Here is a 21525-nt window from a genome sequence, read left to right on the forward strand (position 1 = left end):
AATACTTAGTCGGGGCTCCTTTTGCCTCAATAACTGCAGTAATGCGGCGTGGCATGGACTCGATCAGTCTGTGGCACTGCTCAGGTGTTATGAGAGCCCAGGTTGCTCTGATAGTCGTCTTCAGCTCCTCTGCATTGTTGGGTCTAGCGTATTGCATCCTCCGCTTCACAATACCCCATAGATTTTCTATGGGGTTAAGGTCAGGCGAGTTTGCTGGCCAATCAAGGACAGGGATACCATGGTCCTTGAACCAGGTGCTGGTGGTTTTGGCACTGTGTGCAGGTGCCAAGTCCTGTTGAAAGGTGAAGTCTGCATCCCCATAAAGTTGGTCAGCAGCAGGAAGCATGAAGTGCTCTAAAACTTCCTGGTAGACGGCTGCATTGACCCTGGACCTCAGGAAACAGAGTGGGCCAACACCGGCAGATGACATGGCACCCCACACCATCACTGACGGTGGAAACTTTACACTGGACCTCATGCAACGTGGATTCTGTGCTTCTCCGCTCTTCCTCCAGACTCTGGGTCCTTGATTTCCAAAGGAAATGCAGAACTTGCTTTCATCAGAAAACATAACTTTGGACCACTCAGCATCAGTCCAGTCCTTTTTGTCCTTGGCCCAGGCGAGACGCTTCTTGCGCTGTTTCTTGTTCAGTAGTGGCTTGACACACGGAATGCGACACCTGAATCCCATGTCTTTCATGAGTCTCCTCGTGGTGGTTCTTGAAGCGCTGACTCCAGCTGCAGTCCACTCTTTGTGGATCTCCCCCACATTTTTGAATGGGTTTGTCGTCACAATTCTCTGCAGGGTGCGGTTATCCCTAGAGCTTGTACACTTTTTTCTACCACATTTTTTCCGTCCCTTCGCCTGTCTGTTAATGTGCTTGGACACAGAGCTCTGCGAACAGCCAGCTTCTTTAGCAATCACCTTTTGTGTCTTGCCCTCCTTGTGCAAGGTGTCAATGATTGTCTTTTGGACAGCTGTTAAGTCAGAAGTCTTCCCCATGATTGTGGTGCCTTCAAAACAAGACTGAGGGACCTTTTAAAGGCCTTTGCAGGTGTTTTGAGTAAATCAGCTGATTAGAGTGGCAGCAGGTGTCTTCTATATTCAGCCTTTTCAGAATATTCTAATTTTTTGAGATACCAAATTTGGAGTTTTCATTAGTTGTCACTTATGAATATCAAATTTAAATGTAATGAACATTGGAAATACATTGGTCTGTGTGCATTGCATGAATATAATGTACACGTTTCACGTTTTGAATGGAATTACTGAAATATTTTCAACCTTTTGATGATATTCTAATTTACTGGCCAGCACCTGTAAGTGGGGAAATACATACAAGAGTAACTTACAAACAATTAATTTAATGCAAAAACGGGCTATCAGATTAATAAATGAAGCAGGATACAAAGATCATACTAATGAACTATTTATAAGACCGGACTACTGAACTTTCCAGATCTGGCTCAATTTAAAACAGCACAAATACTGTATAAGGCAAAAAACAACCAACCTCCCCTAAAAATAATGAAACTGTTTCATGTAAAGGATGGAGGGTACAACCCAAGAGCCCATTTGAATTTTAAAACACATGCTTTCAGAACAACATTAAAAAGCTGGTGTATCTCAGTGGCAGGTATGAAAATATGGAATGGTCTAACAGATGGCATAAACCAAAGTAAGAACATAAGCCAATTTAAAAGAAAATTCAAAGAACACATTTTTAATTCATATAGAAATGAAGAGTGGTAAAAATCTAGGAAAGTTTATAAATTATTGATACTGTATAATTGAGAGCCTTGTTTTGTTGGACTGCACAGTTGCAACAGTGACTTTGTTGTATTTCTGTTTTCCTTTCCATATTCTTTCTTTCTTTATTTTTTTCTAAAGTGTACATTTGTTAAAATGAATGAATTGAGACTCTTTGAAGCATTAAATATGTAAAGGGGGGTAGGGCCTTAAAAGTGTATACTTCATCCTACCTCCATTGAAAACAATGTTGATTGTTACAAATTATGTTATTTACTTTATTTAATTTCAAACATTAACAATAAAAAAAATAAACAAACAAGCAAACAAACTCTAGATCTTACACCTTGTCTTAGATATGCAGCTGATGCTTGAAGCACCTGGATGATTTCTGCGGAGATTCTGGGACATAGAAATCGTAGCTCAGAGCCACGCTAGCAGGCGTGTCTGTTGGCTTGAGTTTGATGCTGGGTCGGGCATCTGTACTAATGTCTATGCTGCTAAGTTGATGATCTTTTCGGTCTGTCGCCTATTGATTATTATATATTGATTTTGCACGCAATCTTTCGTGAACAAGACCGTGAGATACTTAAACTCCTCCACTTCAGGTAGGACCTCGTCCCTGACCTGGAGAAGACATTCTACCCTTCTCTCATTCAAGACCATGGTCTCAGATTTAGAGGAGTCGATTCTCATCCCGGCTGCGAACCACACCATTAAAAGCTGGAGATCATGTTCTGATGAAGCTAACAGGACCACATCATCTGCAAAATTCAGAGACCTGATTCTCAGGCTACCAAAACGGATCCCCTCAACTCCTTGGCTGCACCTAGAAATCCTGTTCATCAAAGTTATAAACAGAATCAGTGACAAAGGCAGCCTTGACTGAGTCCAACTCTCACTGGGAATGAGTCCAACTTACTGCCGGCAATGTGGACCCAGCTCTGACACCGCGGGACACCGTAAAGAACAAATTTAATTGATTTCTGCAAATGGCTGCAATATAACAGAGTGAAAACTTGACAGGGGTCTGAATACTTTCCGTACCCACTATATGGTCTGTGTTATCCTGTCAGCTAGCAGCTACATGTTATGGTGTCTGAATTCCAGTGCTACTTTAAATTGTGGGTCTTTACGATGTAGTTGAAGCAAAGAATATTGATATAGAGGAACTTTTTGAATTCTAAGCCATTGTTATTCTGATTGAAAATGCCTCAGGATTGTTTAAATGGTTTAATCTGATCTTTCCGATCCGTTGAAAATCACGTGATCAAACCCAGTTTCTGATCACGTGATCTGATCGGAGCAGCCCTACTGAAAGGTACCGGATCAGGGCTAGGGGTGAGAATTGATAAGTTTCTATCAGTGGCATTGTCGTTTCAGCCTATCCAACCAATTCCTTATCAATTCCAGAGTAGTTCAATAGGTTAAAGTCAAGTTAAAATTAAAGTCCCATCAGTTGTCACACACTGATGTGTGTGCGAAATTTATTCTCCGCATTTGACCCATCCCCTGGGGGAACGGTGAGCTGCAGACACAGCCGCGCTCGGGAACCATTTGGTGGTTTAACCCTCCAATCCAACCCCTTAATGCTGAGTGTCAAGCAGGGAGGCATTGGGTCCCATTTTTTCAAAGTCTTTGGTATGACCCGACCAGGAATCGAACCCTGATCTCCCAGTGGACACTCTACCACTAGGTCACTGAGCTGGCAAAAAAAAAAAAAAACTACGTGCGCACGGCTCCTGCAATATAACTGTCGGTTTATTTATGATAAATAATCAACTGTACCTGTATCGGTTGGAAAGATCTTTCCAAAACTTCTACTTTATGCTCCCTGTGAAGGCAGAGCCATCTTCTTGTTTAGTGTAGTGTTGATGTAGCTTTTCCAGAGTGGGTAAAATCTCACCACAGGTTAGACTTTAGTCGCTGGAGTCTGCTTGTGCAGAGGTTTATATATAAGGTAAATGACTCTAATGAGATAGGCAGCGTTAGTTGATTAGTTACCTGCCGTATTAACAGGAGAGGTCATGCTGTTGCGTTGAAATTCACTAGTCTGTAGTGGGTCAAAACTAGGGTTGGGAATCGAGCATCGATTGGAACCGAGACCAACCGTTAGTTTTTCCCGTAATCGTTCAAAGATTTTTATTTCGATTCCTAGAATGCCAACCGGAAGAGGAATCCGCGGCCGATCTCCGTGAAAAATAAACGTGATCTGCAAATTATGATCAACGCTTTTCAGAGCTGATAGCATCAGCTGCCTGTGCGCAGCACCGAGTCCCCACCCCCAGATATAAACAAACGCGTCTGCCGAACTTTTACTCCGTAATGTAAACTTTAATTCCTGCAGCGTAGAGGAAACTTGTTAAAAGACGTCAACACGGTGGATTTAAGAGAAGCTTTAAAGAGCAAACTCTGGACGGTGTGAGGTGAGTTTGTCTCACTGCAGCAATAAAAACACACACGGAGCGTCAGCAGTCAGAAGCAGCCGCTCACCAACACTCGTGTGTGTGTGTGTGTGTGTGTGTGTGTGTGTGTGTGTGTGTGTGTGTGTGAAAAAATTACAGTTACATTTGTTTTAGCTACACAGACATGTTATTTACAAAATTACAGAAGGCAGTTACAACACAGGGAATCTGTCTCAAGGGCTCTCAGTCTGCGTTTTAAATTGTTCTTATATTTTACTAAATCCTTATGAGCTGTCTTTAGTGAGCGCAAAGACAGCTATGTTGTACACCTGTGCAATGAAACAATCTTTTATCTTGAATTTCTGAAAATATCAGATATGTAAATAACAGGTTCATTCCATGAGGTATTTTATTCGTTTTTTATTTACTTTTACATATAATCAGAAAATTTAAATATGGTGAAAGCCATTTTACATTCCTAACAAATAAAAACACACTGAAAAATCCCCCCGTGGCTTTTGGCTTACGTCTGGATGCCCCCTAGTGGTGAACACATCCAACTGATACAAGTTTGATCACATCAGTCCGTGTTTTATTATTGTTTATTGAATAGGGACAGATCGTGTCACTGTCTTCATTTTATTAATATCAGTGCAAGTAGCAGTAATAAAATCATGTTTAACATGAGCTAATGCAACAATCAGTACTATATAAATGAGGCCATTTTGGTGAATTTAAGCATAAAATTGCATCTTCAGGAAACCAGGAAATAGTAAGTAAGTATGTAGAAGTTTATTTATAGAGCGCCTTTCACAGATATAAATCACAAAGTGCTGTACAACATGATAAAGATCAGGGCAAATACCTCTAACCAATAAAAACATCAGAAAAACAATAGCAGTGATAAACGTAGAAAATAAAATCATGAGTATAAACAAAGTGAAGGTGTGAACCCGAACAAAGCCATCATTCTGAAACATTTAGGGAGGGAACGCCTGGATGAAAAGGTGAGTTTTGAGATGATTTTTAAAGACCTCTACAGTGTTAGAGAGACGGAGATTTGAAGGTAGACTGTTCCAAAGTCTGGGTGCAAAAGTCTGAAAGGCCCTGTCCCCTTTGGTTTTCAGTCTGGTTCGAGGAACAGCCAGGAGGTTTTCAGATGTGGATCTAAGGTTCCGAGAGGTGGTGTGTGGGGATAAAAGCTCAGATAGGTAGCTTGGAGCCTGGTTGTTAAGAGCTCTATAGGTCAGCACTAAAACTTTAAACTGAATTCTATATTCTACCGGGAGCCAGTGGAGGGACTGTAAAACTGGAGTGATGTGAGCTCGTCTGCTGGATTTGGTTAGGAGTCTGGCTGCTGCATTTTGGATGGCTTGAAGGCGTGAGAGCGAGGTTTTGCTGAGACCAGTAAAAAGAGCGTTACAGTAGTCTAAGCGTGATGACACAAAGGCATGGATGATTTTTTCCAGATCTGCAGTAAATAGCATCTAGGATGAACTAGTACTGTCTGTATTTTCTCATCGTGGATTGGGCGATCAAAGTTTAAAATAAGTGGCTGAGAAAACCTTTGGGAGTAGCCTGCAAAACGCCGTCTTTTACACCGTCGGGAAAGTCACAAATCGCCGTAAAAGACGGTGTTTTGTGCTGTTAAAAACGCCGTCTTTTACACCGTTCTGAGGACGCGCCAGAAATAGCTCTGTGAAGCCCCCGGCCAAACACGCCCCTATGTACAAAACGCGTGCATGTACGAAGACGAGAACTCGCATGCGTGTTGCAACAGATGGAAATGAAGGTTCAGGTAAAGACAGATTTATATTTTTACAACTTGCGAAGATTTTGTACTAGAAATTTGAACGTTTAAGACATAGTTTGATAGATAGCGCATTCGTAATTTTTTTCTGAAACACTTTTATATAAAATTAAGCATTATTGGCAGTGGGGGAAGACGTCATGGACGCAAATTTTTTTTAATGTAATTTTTAATGGGCTACATGCAAGCCTTTTGGCCAAAGTAAACGTAACAATAGGCTATTTATTTGACCGTTTATGACTCCTCATCTAATAAGCAGCAAACTCACGACGGCAATGTGGTAGCCCTAAAATTGTCACGCTCAGACATGTAAAATTTGTTAAAACATGTAACAGAAAATTCCCTTAAAATCCATTCAGATATATTTTCACATGTCAACATTTACATGTATTATAGTTTTTTTGACAAATGTCGGGGCCGGGGGCGTGTTTGGCCGGGGCTGCGTCTGCAGCTAGGTATTATTGCGTTCAATGGGTCATTTTTGCTTCACAACAGGGAGATGCTAACTTCGTTCCTCCATCACTCCACACATGCACACTCGCTAGGGGTGGGAATTGATACGTTTTTATCAATATCAATGGCATTGTCCATTCTATCTATCGATCCAATTCCTTATCAATTCCAGAGTAGTTCAATAGGTGGCAAAATACTAATTGCACATGTCTTTTTGCATTATAGTTGTCAATTTATTTATGATAATCAATTTCCCATGCGTTCTCCTTTATGCTCCCTTGGAATGCAGAGCCGTCTTCTTGCTCGGTGTGGTGTTGTGGAGGCTTTTGCAGAGTGGGCAAAATTTCACCACAGGTCGGACATTAGTCAATGATTGCTAGGAACTGAAACAATGGGAACCGGTTCTCATCAAGATCACACACACACACACACACACACGCACGCACGCACGCACGCACACACACACACACACACACACACACACACACACACACACACACACACACACACACACACACACACACACACACACACTAGGGCTCTTGGGTCAAATGTGAGCCCCAACAAAGTTTCATATGTTGTACAGAGGCTCTAAGAGCAGTTTCCAGTTGTAAATTCACATCATTATACTGCTGCTTTAAGGTTCATGTAAAGATGGCGGATGAGGCAGTATGTGTCGGCCCTGCTCCCACCAGTAAGAGCTACCTTAACATGGACGCCATCATGGATGCCATCAGACTAACTGGAGCACAAGCTGTGAGTGGCAATGAGTTTTTGGTTTGTTTATTAAGGTTTCATGATGATAAAACTGGGATGTTTTCTGGTTTAAGGTTCATCCTGGATATGGGTTCCTCTCTGAGAATAAGGACTTTGCTAAGCGCTTAGTGAGTAAAACACACAAACACCTGTTGCTGCATGCACCTCCTCATGTTCTACTGGAACTTTAAATCTGAACTCTGATCCAACATGAAGTTTCACATGGTGCCAGTGCACTAACATGTTGGTTTCTTGCTGTGTTGCTGCCAGGCTGCAGTTGGTGTGACCTTCATTGGCCCCGACACTCATGCTATCCAGGCAATGGGGGATAAAATAGAAAGCAAGCTTATTGCTAAAGCTGCCAAGGTCAACACTATTCCAGGATTTGATGGAGTTGTTAAGGTATATTCACAAAAAAACACCTCAAGCTGTTCATCCGTGGACACCAGCTGATGATGCTACAGCTTCTAGTATTTATTTATTTTTATATATACAGTGCTCAGTATATATAAGTACATCCTCTTTAAAAAGTACAAATTTAGTCAGCAGCTCAATAAACAAAAGAACAATTTCCAGAAATTTCACAAGGCTTGTTTAACTCCATAACATGAAATTAAGGTTAACAATATAACTGAGATAATAAAATCTTCAGTTTTACTAACATTGGTTGAAGCAAAAATGAATACACCCCACAACAAAACCTACTACATCTAGTATTTTGTATGACCACCGTGATTTTCAAGGACAGCACCAAGCCTTCTAGGTATGGAATTAACAAGTTGACTACTTATTGCAACATCTATCCTTTCCATTCTTCAAGAAGAACCTCTTTTAGAGCCTGGATGCTGGATGGAGAGTGATGCCCAACTTGCTGCTTCAGAATTCCCCACCGGTGTTGGATTGGGTTCAGATCAGGAGACATACTTGGCCATTCAATCACCTTCACCCTGCTGTTCTTCAGGAACGCAACAGTAGCTTTAGATGTGTGTTTTGGATCATTGCCGTGTTGGAAAAGTGCACGATGACCACGTGCGTGGAGTGATGGCAGCATCTTCTCATTTGGTATTGAGCGGTAAATTGTTGAGTTCATGATAGCATCAATGAAATGCAGCTCCCCAACACCAGCAGCACTCATGCAGCCTACATAAGGACACAGCCACCACTGTGTTTCACTGTAGGCACCATGCATTTCTCTTTGAAACCCTCAGCTATACGACGCAATACAGTGTAGAAACCATTAGTTCCAAAATCTGTGATCTTTGTCTCATCACCCCAGAGTATAGAGTCCCAGTAGTCTTCAGCTCTTTCTGCATGGGCCCTAGCAAATCCTAGGCATGCTTTTTTTGTGCATGGGCTTTAAGCCCGGATCACAGTGTGCAATTTGTGGCCGTCTTAGTCAAATCCCTTGTCGGAGCATAATCGTGTAAAAATCGGGGAACATGAGGGTGATTTGCAAATCTGTAGTCATTAAGTCTGTCTGGCTCTGCGACAGTTTTTTGAGCCGTCTCACAACCAAAGACAGCCTCCGACAGTCTGCAAGCATGCTTGAAAACCTACGACTCCTGTCTGCAACCGACCAATGAAAACACACCTTTAAGACGCCACAGCAGCAAGTCTCTGCCTCTCTGAGCTTCGGTTTCAATTTATGTTTAAAATGCTAATTATAAACTACAAACAATTAAAAAAATGTTTGTTAATAGCCCAAGTTAAACCAGGGTTATACTAAAAATAATTAAACTACATTTATAGACCATCAGCTGAATTGTGAAAACCTTGATTCTGTGATCTGTGAGAGCTGAGAGGAGATGAGCTCACAAACATAAAAAATAAAACACAAAAACATGAGATCCCTTCTCTGCTGGTGGAAGTGTCACATATTCAACCGATAAGGATGGTTCAGTAGCGTTTTGCTGCAGGGGGACAGAGGAAGCTGCGCTCCGTGACACTGAGTGTGATGAACTTTCACGGAGCTACAGAGTAAATGGTGAGACAGATATCAGAGCGATCTGTGACAGATTGTTACTTCTCTGTAGTTTTGTGGGTTTTTATGTATAAAGAAGGATGAATGACCAGCAGACAGCTCGGCTGATTAGCTGAAAGAAGGGGAAAGGAGACCCGCAGCTGGAGTTTGATGCTAAAGGGAGGGTTTTAAAAATGATCCTTCCTCTTTGGGTAAGATGAGCTGGGTCATGACGCTAAGAAGAGGTGTTCACTTTGGTGCTTTATTTCATTTTTTTTCAGTTTAGTTTTGGTTAGCGACCGGTTTAGTGACATGCTTTCGGGAGGTGCGCTCATGAATCTATGCCAGGTCCTGTTGGGGCAAGATGTCGTACAGTCCGACGCACAGAAATCTTGCGCCATACAGTGTGCCACCTTTCTGAAGTTCTCACAGTGTGACAGGAACAATCCTGTATGACGGCTGCAAATCGCACAGTGTCATCCAGGCTTTAGGAGAGGCTTCCTTCGTGGCCGATACCCATGCATGCCATTCCTCTGCAGTGTACGCCGTACGGTGTCACGGGAAACGGTCACTCCAGTTTGGCTTTCTACTGCTTTAGCTACCTGCAGGTTCACGTCAGTGAACCCTTCTCATCAGAAGATGCTCCTGTCAAGATGTTAACTTCCGTGGACAGCCTGGACGTTTCTGTAAGATGGTTGCACTTCCATCTCTTTCAATTTTTGGATCACGTTTGCTACAGTTTTTTGACTGATGTGCAAAGCTTTGCTGATCTTCTTGAAGCCTTCACCTTTTTGTGTAAAGAAATGATTTCCTTTCTCAGACTTTGTGACAGTTCTCTTCCATGTGGAGCCATTGCTGATAACATGAAATGGGAAGGGATTTTCTTTGTTAAGTAAAGCCCTTTTATAGTCACCTGTCTGCTGGACACCCCTTAAATGAATCATTAGACTCACCTGTGGTCAGGGGTGGACTGGCCTATCTGGCATTCTGACACTGGGCCACATGGGCCGACACACACACACACACGCACACACACACACACACACACACACACACACACACACACACACACACGCACACACACACACACACACACACACCACTCACATTCGGCTGCATAGAGACTAGTTCAGGGGCGGCACACACAACACCAAGCCAATCACCCCATCCCTCACCCCGCTTTCGTATTTATGTATTAATTATGATTAATTAATTAGGGGGAAAAAAGACTAGTTCAAAAAATTCACAAATTTAATCACAGCTTGCATTTGAAGCAAGGCGGAACGTTTGTCATTGTATGATTTCCTCGTAGACCGAATATCACTGATGTACACAACAATGCACAGTGCTCAGCTAACTGCTAATTCTTTGTGTGTAAATGATTAAATAAGGCACACTGAAAACTTCAGCTGGAGAGCACTAATGTCAACATAAAATATGAGTAGGGACAAAATGGACATTATAGACTGCAGTTGCTCCTAAAGCTGCTCCTCTTTCAGGAACTATATAAGATTTTTCAGACATTCATAAAAGTGGTTGTCTTATCAACTGTGATATGATGTAGGCAATGCATGATGTTTAGATTTTGTTTTCTTTTTTTTGCAAAGCTCGCCCCCGTCCCGTAGAGCTCAATGCAACATGAAATCAGTGCCGGTCAGCACTAACCTATAGCATTAGGCTACCACTTATGTACAGACGTTAATCACAGAGCGTGTTTGAGCGTTTAAGGACGTACCTCAGTTGATGCAGAGTTGCGACCTTTCTCATGGACAAGTAAGTCTATAAATTTAAATAAATGAAAACGCAACATAACACGATGGTTGTAAAACTACATGTTTTAGCTCTGGTTTGTCGGCTAGAGGAGCGCGTTCATGAATGAGAGGTGTTGAAATTAAACTAGGTCATGGTGTGATACGCTTGTCAGCCACTGGATGATGCCATCAGATAAAAGAAAAAATACGGACTGCTACTGACTAGGTGTACATGGCAGGCAAAACTGCTAGGGCGGTCTGACAGAGGCGGCGCTTCCATTTCCGCCATCAGTCCCTCTAACCACCACCAACACAGGCAAGTTGGGTGGCAGAATACCCCTGGTGGTAGCTTGGTTCGGTCTCACAATCCTCTGATCTTGAGGCCACCTGCTCCACCTCCTGAACTACTGCTGCCACATGCCCCCAGTATCACCCTCTGGGGGACCAATGAAGACTATTTTGAGTGTAACATTGTTTTGGTTCTTTGTTACTAACCATATCCTCTATTTGTGTCAGACTGCTGAGGATGCGGTAAAGATTGCCCAACAAATTGGTAAGTTGCTTTTTTACACACTTTGTATTTTTTGTTAAAATCTAAATTTCACTCTGTCGCACTACTGCTAGAATCATACCGCATCTCAGAGTCCTGTAATGGAGCAGTGAACTTCTTCTGGGGCAGGTCATGGTTGGGGGAAGGCGCCTAACCTAAGACATGCAGAACACAACGCAGACCAAAGATGCGGGGAAAACATAAATAATTTTTTATTTTATTTTTTTAAATAAGAACTGAAGTTGCACTGAAGTGTCAGTGGCTGGTACAGATACTGGAGCTCTGCGTGGTAAGGTGAGAGTAGCTGGCTGGAGGAGGGAGCAGGTCGAGAGCCGGGGAGAGCGCAGGAGAGGGAGCACAGGTGAAGACAGCAGGGCGTCCTGGTGGATGGGAGACACTGATCCGAAATGTCTGGGGAGATTTATGGAGAACGGTGAGTGGGTCCAGGAGGATGTGAGTTTCCAAACCCTGGAGACCTGAGGTGAGTATCCTAAAGCTCAGTGACCAGAGGAAAAACACTGGAATCCTGGAGGAGATAAAGAATCCTGAGTCAGCTCCTGGAGGTTAGTAATATCCCAAAAAGTCTAAAGCCTAGAGTAAAAACACTTCTAGAAAAGATAATCCTAGAGATCCTAGAGAAACACAAGTGGCTGGGTACTACAAAGTTGTGGCAATCTTCCGGCCTCGAATTGTGTCCTCCATCCACCTTAAGTAGGAAGCACCCCGCTGATTGCAGATCAGGAACAGCTGGTGGCACTCCCTCTCCTGGCAAGAGACTCAGAGATGTTTAAGAGAATGAGGAGTACTCACCCCGGCTCATGACAGTACCCCCCCTCAACGGACGCCCCCTGGCGTCCTAGCCAAAGCCTCATAGTCCCGGATGAGCGAAGGGTCTTCAATAAACGAGCGGGGAACCCATGAATGTTCCTCTGGTCCATATACCTCCCAATCGACCAGATACTGTACGCCCCTCCCACTGGGGTGAGAGTCCAGAATCCTGTTGACCTTGTACACCAGCCCCCCCCCTTGTAGAGCCTGTGGGGGGGAGGGGGGGGGGTGCAGGAACCGGGCAGAGGGGGCTGGAACCTAGAGGTTTCACCAAAGACACATGTAATACTGGATGTACCTTCAAAGTTCGTGGGTGGTCCAGGCGCACGGTGGAAGGTGTCGGTACATCCAGTATCTTGAAGGGTCCAAGGAATCGAGGGGTAAGCTTACAGTTGGCTGCCTTCAGCGGAATGTCTTTCGATGATAGCCAAACCCATTGACCTGGGGAGCACACTGGTGCCGGTCACCGCCTGCGATCAGCCAACTGTTTACTCCTGCCGGTGGTCCTGTCCAGAGCTGCCCGGGTAGAAACCCATGCACGTCTGGCACCCTTGAGGAACTGCGGCACTGTAATGGCTGCTGAAGGCTGCAGAGGAAACAGAGAGGGCTGGTACCCTAATGATGCTTCGAACGCGGACTGACCTGTGGCTGTGGAGGTGTGACTATTATGGGCGTACTCCACCCAGGCAAGATGAGAGCTCCATGTTGCAGGATGAGCGGAGCACACACAGCGAAGCATCGCTCCCAGCTCCTGATTCATGCGCTCACACTGGCCGTTGGTCTGAGGATGGTGGCCAGATGTGAGCGCGACACGGGCCCCCAGGGTCTCAGCGAAGTCCTCCCAGACGCGTGCCACAAACTGGGGACCACGGTCAGACAAAATCTTCTCCGGGATGCCGTGGAGACGAAACACATGTTTAATTATCAGCTGAGCTGTAACGGCGGCAGAGGGGAGAGCTTTTAAAGGCACTAGGTGGCATGCCTTAGAAAACCTGTCAACAATGGTAAGAATTGTGTTAAAATCGTGAGAAACAGGCAAACCACAAACAAAGTCCAGCGCTATGTGAGACCATGGCCGTGAGGGCGTGGGTAGGGGGTTTAAAAGACCTGCAGGAGATCTGTGATCGCCCTTCTGCTGGGCGCATGTGTGACAACCTGACACATAACTCTTTACATCCTGATACAAGGAAGGCCACCAAAAAGTTCTTTGTAGGAGCGCCACTGCGTCCCTGTTATGATCACCAGTTTCTACATGCTCCTGTTCCTGCTCCACTTCCCTGCAGAGAGGAGCAGCCCCTCCTCCGCTCCTGCTCCTCCCTCCCGCCTTCCAGCTGCGCTCAATCCCTAATCAGCTTCTGCGCTTTTAAAAGGGTGCGGCCAGAAGAACCAGGGAGCAGAAAGAGTGGGGAATACCTTGAGAGTGGATGAAATCCAGACACACCTAGTTTTGAACCTAGTGTAATTTCATTGAGTTTGGTTTTACTCTGAGTTCTGTGGAACTTTTGGAGATTGTGCTCAATAGAGGTAGGAAATTGGTTAGTTAGAACCTACTTCCTATGTTTGCTCAGTGGAGCATTTGTAGAGGTTAAGCTAACCTGTTGGCTGTGTGTGCTCAGTGGAGCATAAGTATTGCTTTTGGTGTGTTTGCTCAAAAGCGCTTTGATTTAGTAATTATTACTGTTTTGTTTCCATTACCTTAACAGCCCTGTGCTCGCCCTTAGTTGGTTTGGACTTAATCGGTTTACTTTCTATTTTAGCCCAAAAAGGGGAATAGCTGAATTTGTGAGTCTACTCTGACTTATTGGTTTATTATATAAGTGGAGCTGAGCTCCAGCTTGCGTGTTCCCTCAAGTCCTTGTTTTTCCCTCTTTAGGAGGTCACCTTTAGTTCTTGTATTTAACTGACCTTGTAACTGTACATGAATTTGGTCATTTATTTGTTATAAAATCATTTGCTTTTAAAATCCTGACCCCGTGCCTTTTATGTCACGACGTCCTTCACCAATACCATCACCAGTCTTAACATTAATGGGGGCTCGTCCAGGATCAAACTAACCAATTTCCTACCTCTATTGAGCACAATCTCCAATAGTTCCACAGAACTCAGAGTAAAACCAAACTCAATGAAATTACATTAGGTTCAAAACTAGGTGTGTCTGGATTTCATCCACTCTCAAGGTATTCCCCACTCTTTCTGCTCCCTGGTTCTTCTGGCCGCGCCCTTTTAAAAGCTCAGAAGCTGATTAGGGATTGAGCACAGCTGGAAGGCGGGAGGGAGGAGGAGGAGCGGAGGAGGGGCTGCTTCTCTCTGTAGGGAAGTGGAGCAGGAACAGGAGCATGTAGAAACTGGTGATCATAACAGTCCCACTCCGGGATGAATAGCAAACCTTCCCTTATGGCCCCAATGGATCACCTTGCCGCGCATGAACTGCAACACGAACAGTCTATCCGGAGGTCCATTTCCAGGGTCAGGGTCGTTCAGTTGAGCTTGAAACACCTGGTCCCTGATCTCCTAAGTCACTCCTCCAACGACGCACTCCGGGGGAAGGATGGTAGTAGGCTCCGCTTCTAGGTCGGGGGCAAATTGCCGGGAAAGGGCATCCGGCTTAGAGTTCTTGTGCCCAGGTCGGTAAGAAATCACAAAATTAAAACGAGAAAAGAAAAGGGACCACCGGTACTGCCTGAGATTCAGTCATTTTGCCTCCCGCAGGTACACAAGGTTCTTGTGGTCCGTCCAGATGATGAACGGCTTTTCTGCTCCCTCCAGCCAGTGTCTCCACTCCTCTATTGCCAGCTTGACCACAAGTAACTCCCTATCTCCAACATCGTACCTGCTCTCTGCAGGCGTGAGGTGGCGTGAAAAGAACACACAGGGATGCAAGCTGTGGTCTGATGCTGAGACTTGAGACAGGACTGCACCCACCCCGGTGTCGGAGGCGTCCACTTCCAGGGTGAACTGTTGCTGGGTGTCAGGCCCATGCAGCACAGGGGCTTCCGTAAAGCGTCTCTTTAAAGCCAGGAAAGCGGCTTCTGGGGACCAAGAAAATGTTTGTTTAACAGAAGTGAGTTTAGTAAGAGGTGCAGAAGTCTGGCTATAGTTTCTGATGAACCTTCTGTAAAAGTTGGCAAAGCCTTAGAACCTCTGTAGCTGTTTTCTGGACGTGGGAGTTGGCCACTCCAGTACTGCACGCACCTTCTCAGGATCTGCTTTCAGTTTTCCACACTCAATGACCAATCCCAGGAGCCTCACCGTTGGTACATGGAATTCGCATTTCTCCGCCTTCACGTACTGTACAGTCGGTTCTCCAGCAATCGTTGTAAAACTGCTCTCACATGCTGGACATGCTCTGCCTTGGTTCTGGAAAAAATCAGGATGTCGTCTAGATAGATGGTGACAAACTTGTTTAAGTAATCTCCCAACACAGAATTAACTAAAGTCTGGAAAACAGCGGGTGCATTTGCCAGTCCAAAAGGCATAACTAAGTATTCAAAATGTCCCAAGGGTGTTTTAAACGCTGTCTTCCATTCGTCTCCTTGACGTATTTGTACCAAATGGTACGCATTCCTGTGATCTAACCTGGTAAAAATCAGAGTCCTGAATGGGTTCAAAGGTCGACGACAGCAGGGGCAGAGGATATTTATTCTTTACAGAAATCTGATTCAAATCTCTGTAGTCGATGCAGGGTCTTAATGTTTCGTCCTTGGGCACGAAGAAAAATCCTACTCCCAGGAGTGACGTAGAAGGACGGATTGTGCCGGCCGATAAGGCGTCTTGTATATAGACCTCCATGCTGTCCCTCTCAGGCTTCGAGAGGTGGTAAAGCCGGCTAGAAGGTAAGGGTGCCCTGGGCAACAGGTCTATGGAGCAATCAAAAGGCCGGTGAGGAGGCAGAGCTGAAGCTTGTGTCTTACTAAACACTTGCCTCAGATCCTGATACGCTGGTGGAACTGTAGACAGGTCAATCTCCTCCGACGGCGCTGGGAGGCAGCGAGGAGCGGGAGAGACGGAGGGTAGGCAGTTCTGTGAGCAGGCGGGGCTCCAGCCAGTGATCTGGTTTCTGCTCCAGTCCAATTGGAGATTGTGAAGCTTAAGCCAGGAGTGCCCGAGGACTGGGGAGAAAGAAACACAAAAAACTCAAGAAGCTCTGAATGATTTCCTGATACCTGGAGGTGAAGGGGAAGCGTCTTGTGGGTGATGGTGGTGAGGGACCGTTCATCGAGGGCTGTGACAGAGAGTGGAGTTGTCAACCGGGTGGTGGGAATGCTCCATTTAGCCACCAGTTCAGAATCCAGCAAGGAGCGCTCACACCCAGAATCCACAAGAGCCTCAAGCTGGAACTGTTTTGAGTTAAAAACAACTGTACACGGAAGGGAAAAACGGGGAACTTCAGGATTAGAGTGACTGCCCACCAGTAGTCCCCGAGTTACGGGTGGACTCTGCCTTTTAACAACAACGGACAGCTTCTTGCATAATGACCCGGCTCACCACAGTACATACAGAGTACTAACCTTAAACGGTGTTGCCGAATCTCCAGCGTCAGTCGATTCCTTCCCATCTGCATGGGCTCCTCGGCGGCGGGGTTTTCAGGAAGGGAACGCTGAGCGATTCCCCTGGTGTGGTCCGTGGTCTGGGGTACGCTGGAACGGGCGCTGGGTCGCCTTAATTCCTGGTGGCGACGGTCAGTAGAGATGGCCAGGCGTATCAGCTCCTCCAGGGAATGAGGCTCGGGGCACAAAGCGAGTTGATCATGGATGCGATCATTCAGGGCTTCAGTAAAAGCAGCTATTAAAGCGTCCTCGTTCCAGGAAGTTCTTGCGGCGAGTGTGCGGAACTCAACTGACATCTCTGCTACTGATCTGCATCCTTTGGTTAGTGCCCAGAGCTGCTTCCTGATTTCCGCTACAGACTCTGTAGCATCAAAGGTCTTTGTAAACTCCGATAAAAAATCAGCATATGAGCCGGTGAGAAAAGAGTCACTGTGGCTCTTGGCCTCGGCCCATCTCAAAGCTCTGCCTCTAAGTAAACCAATAACGTATGAAATCTTAACCGAGTCCAAAGAAAAAGCTCCTGGAGAGTGTTCAGAAGCCAAACTTCATTGTAATAAAAAACTCTGACAGTCCTCGAACTCACCGCTGTATGTGACTGTAGGTGGAGAAGCAGCCAAGCGGAAATGATTTATTTCCGTGTGCTCAGATCCAGGTGCAGCGGGAGCAAAAGGGGCAGAAGGTCGGGGTTCCGCTGGAGTGAACTGGGTCGGCTGTTGGGAAATCCGATCATGGATCTGTTGAACCAAGCCTTCCAAATGCTGATAGCGGGCGTTGGCTGTGGTGAGTTGCTCCATGAGTTGTGGTAATGCTTGCTCCTCCTGAGATAGCCTGTGGGAGAGATTGGTCAGTGCTGTGTCTGCGGGGTTAGTGTTTTGGCAGGAAGATTCTGTCATGGTTGGGGGGAGGCGCCTAACCCAAGACATGTAGAACACAACACAGACCAAAGATGTGGGGAAAAAAGAATTTTTTATTTTATTTTTTTTTAAAAGAACTGAAGTTGCACTGAAGTGTCAGTGGCTGGTACAGATACGGGAGCTCTGCGTGGTAAAGTGAGAGTAGCAACGCTGTGCCACTTCATGGATTTTCTCTTATTTGTTTTGCAGAAGTACTTCCTTTCATTTCTCCACCTCACCCACAGGTACCTCAGTTTCTGCTTCTGTGAAATTGAGCTTCCTTGATCTTCCTTGATCTACGGTCGCCATGTCATTGGTGGAGCGCTGCAACAGCCGGCTTATGTATATGCACGAGATCTACAAGGCACTTTGCATTGATTATTTATGGCAGTAAGTGGGCGTAGTGAGGGCGGGATGTGACTAAAATGCAGCTGAGAAACATTCTCGTTAGTCTCTGATTTATGAAGCGGCGATTGCGTGCAGCTGTGCGTACTTCATGTTTGATAGATCACAAACCTGCTTGGCTTAAGTAAAATATTTCTTGCTGAGCTTAAATACTGTTTTAGTAAGGATTCTACTCAATGTTTGATAAATGAGACCCCAGGACTTTTCAATTCTGAACCTCGAAGGCCGGTATCTAACATGTTAGTTTTTACTTGTTTTTCTTTTATCTCTCATCTTAGTGCTCTTACTTGTTTTATGGTTAGTTAACTTTTAATGTAATTTTATGCCTTGCTTTTTATGTGTGTTTTATGTTTTTAGCTTAATATTTTACTCCTCTGCTGTCTTTGTTGTTCTGTTTGAGTCTTTCGCTCTCCTGTACAGCACTTTGATTAGCTGCCATGCTATTTTTAAATGTGCTTTATAAATAAACTGTATGTTTTAGTTTGAACCTGCTTCAACACACCTGAATTTCAATCAGCAGGTGATTAACAGGCTTCTGCAGAGCCTGATGAGCTGCTGCACAGGTGATTCAACCACTGAATCTATTACGTTGGACCAGAGAAACCACTAATACATGCCGGACACCGGCCCTCTAGGCCCGAACTTGAATAGCCCTGCTATAATGAATTCTATTTGAAGCAGCGACGTTCTGCCTCCATTTTGCACCGCTGATACCTCCAGTATGGACCCGGCTTTGGCCTCCTTATGTGCGCGAATCACATGTTCTTAGATCGGAGAAGCTGAACAGGAAGTGAAGCCAGAGCTACCCAGTGTGATGGACGACATGTCCTGTTTTCTTTGTGTATGCAACCTTCATTGAAGGAGTTGTTTAATGTGTGCATTTAGGTAATAGAGCTGTTGTCTGTGAAAGCAGCCATTTGTAGCTGATAGAGAGGAGAGAGTCAAGTTTGAGGTTTGGAGCAGTTCTGGAAGTTGTTTTTCCCAGATTGTCAGTGGCGTTGAGCTCTTGTGATTTTGAAGTTGAGAATAAACCAAGAAATCTCTTTTATCTTATAAAATACCTACACTGGATTAGCTAGCATCCTAAGGTTTAATAGGGTTATGTGGGTGTGTTGTGTTAAAACATGTTACAGAAATGGCAAGATAATGTTGGGACGATGTAGAATAAGCCAAGATATTCAGCCACCAGGGTTGATGATGGATTTCACATGGATGTCAAGAATTTTCATTGCAGCATTGAGATGAACTCAAGACTGGGATTGCCCAGCCACTTTGATAGCCAAGAATAGCCTAAGTTGGAGTCACGTGGGACCACTGAGGAAGATGGCCGTACACCAGAGGAGCTCCTGAAACCCGTTGATTAATGTTCTAAATTTGGGTACATACACACCAGTTGCGGTCAATATTTAACTCTCTTAATTGACCTTGAGGCTAATCTTGGATCATAACCTTCGACAATGGCAATAATAAAGTAAACTTCTTCAAGGGAGCTAGCACAAGGAAGAAACAAGCTAGTATTAGCGTTGCACCAGCTCCGGCCCCGGATCAGCCTTGGAACCGGAGCCGCCTGGAGGTATACCTACTGTGGACGACGTCTCTCCAGCGGCGACGAGGGAGAGCACGGGGAATGAGAGTAAAAAAGACATCTTTGATGAAATAGAGAAAATGAGTGCGAAAGATGTTATGACTTTTAAAGACACGACGAAAGAACTAAAAGACGCAGTTGAAGATATAAAAGTAAGGCTGGGGGAGATGGAACAACGGATGTTTGACATTGAGGATGCCAACGCGCTGACTGAGACAAAAATGGAGAAATGTGAGAAAAGGCTGGAGGTCTTATGGTCAGACGTGGACGACCTTGAAAACCACAGCAGGAGAAATAATGTGCGGATTATCGGATTGAAAGGTGTAGAAAAACCTGGAAAAGTGGATCAATATGTCGTGGAGATCTTGGATAAGGCATTGGAGCTGTCTGGAAATGAATTTGAAATCGAGCGGGCGCACCGCTCCCCTTTACCAATCCTGGGTCCTAATGAGTCGCTTTCTACATACATCTGCCAGGGAGAAAGTACTACGAGTGGCCCGAGAGAAACGGGGGATTGACTGGGAAGATGCTAAGCTTTCCATTTTTGAGTTTGTTACGAATGAGTTGGCGGAGAAGAGAAAGGCGTTCAACTCAGCCAAGAGGCGTCTTCGGGAGCTGCATGTGAAGCATAGGTTGGCATATCCTGCTACACTTATTTTTACGTGGAACGGACAGAAAAAAACATTCAAGGATGAAAAGACGGCAGAGAGGTTTCTGCAGGAGTCGACTTAAGATAGATTGGTACTTAAGGCAACAGGATGGAGAAGTCAAACTGAAAACTAAGGTAATAAGCAACGGGCATAATGGGGCTATGGGGTGAAGCTGCCGTTGGACAATTGTGCATCTCACGGACCAAGTAAAGTTTAGGGAGGGACTTGAGCTTCAGGGAGTTGGGGTTGGGTATGAGGGGAGGGAGGGGTAGTTGGGGTCGCTTAGCAACACTGTTCTGGGTTGTTATGCAAAGAAGGGGGTTTGTTTTGTTCAGGTGTGATTTTTTTCAAGACAGCTAGTTTAAAGGGTTCAGATATGTTTTGTAATACTGAGTGCCTATGTATACATCTGAGTGGTGTAATGTTTTTGGCGCTGACCAGGGTTGTAATGGATATCTTTCCTCTACTCTTTTTTCCCCCTTTTTTTAGAGATGAATTAAGATAATATCATGGAACATAAAAGGATGCAGAAACCCAATTAAAAAGAAAAAGGTTTTGACATACCTTAAATCAAAGAACACAGACATAGCCTTTATACAGGAATCACATGTTGCAACAGAGGAAGAGGCAAAAGTTACGGTCGGGGCCTTCCCGCTGGACGCAGAGAAGGCCTTTGACCGGGTAGAATGGGGCTTCCTCGGGGATCGGAAAAAATCGGAAATCAAATTAAAGCAAATAAAATTGGAGAATTTATTTTTTGGCCATATCGCCCAGCCCTAATTCGAGGTAACACAGATATCAGAGTTGTCCATGCAGGGGGTTTGGAGAATAAGTTACTTCTGTATGCTGATTACATCTTAGCAGTGCTAACTGATCCAGTGCAATTCATACCCGCCTTGCTCACATGTGTTGAGTCGTATTCAAGGCTGTCAGGTTACAAAATAAATTGGCACAAATCAGAAGGCATGCCCCTCTCAGCATTGTGTCATTCTACAGATATTCCTACATTCAATTTCAAGTATTTACCTTCAGGAATGAAATATTTAGGAATATTATTGATCCAAACCTGGATAATATACTGCTTTCAAATATGGAACCTCTCCTCCTAAAGATAAAAACAAATTTGGACAAATGGGGAAAATTTAATCTCACACTGTGGGGTAAAATTAATGTAATCAAAAT

The 21525-nt window shown here is 44.7% G+C and overlaps 1 protein-coding gene across 3 annotated transcripts in view; it reads left to right on the forward strand.

The window, feature by feature from the left end:
* pcca (propionyl-CoA carboxylase subunit alpha) overlaps nucleotides 1-21525 on the forward strand; it is an 86659-nt gene that overhangs the window by 10389 nt on the left and 54745 nt on the right. For 2 of the 3 annotated variants that reach the window (XM_015945537.3, XM_070542768.1), the window contains 4 exons: nucleotides 7061-7174; nucleotides 7249-7302; nucleotides 7445-7576; nucleotides 11402-11438. In XM_015945537.3, coding sequence (XP_015801023.3) covers nucleotides 7061-7174; nucleotides 7249-7302; nucleotides 7445-7576; nucleotides 11402-11438 — 337 coding nt within the window. Of the gene's footprint in view, nucleotides 1-7060; nucleotides 7175-7248; nucleotides 7303-7444; nucleotides 7577-11401; nucleotides 11439-17456; nucleotides 17591-21525 lie in introns of those variants that run through there. The other variant, XM_054750612.2, reaches the window with a different exon arrangement.

This window comes from Nothobranchius furzeri, chromosome 12, assembly GCF_043380555.1.
Source record: "Nothobranchius furzeri strain GRZ-AD chromosome 12, NfurGRZ-RIMD1, whole genome shotgun sequence".
Lineage (NCBI taxonomy): Eukaryota > Metazoa > Chordata > Actinopteri > Cyprinodontiformes > Nothobranchiidae > Nothobranchius > Nothobranchius furzeri.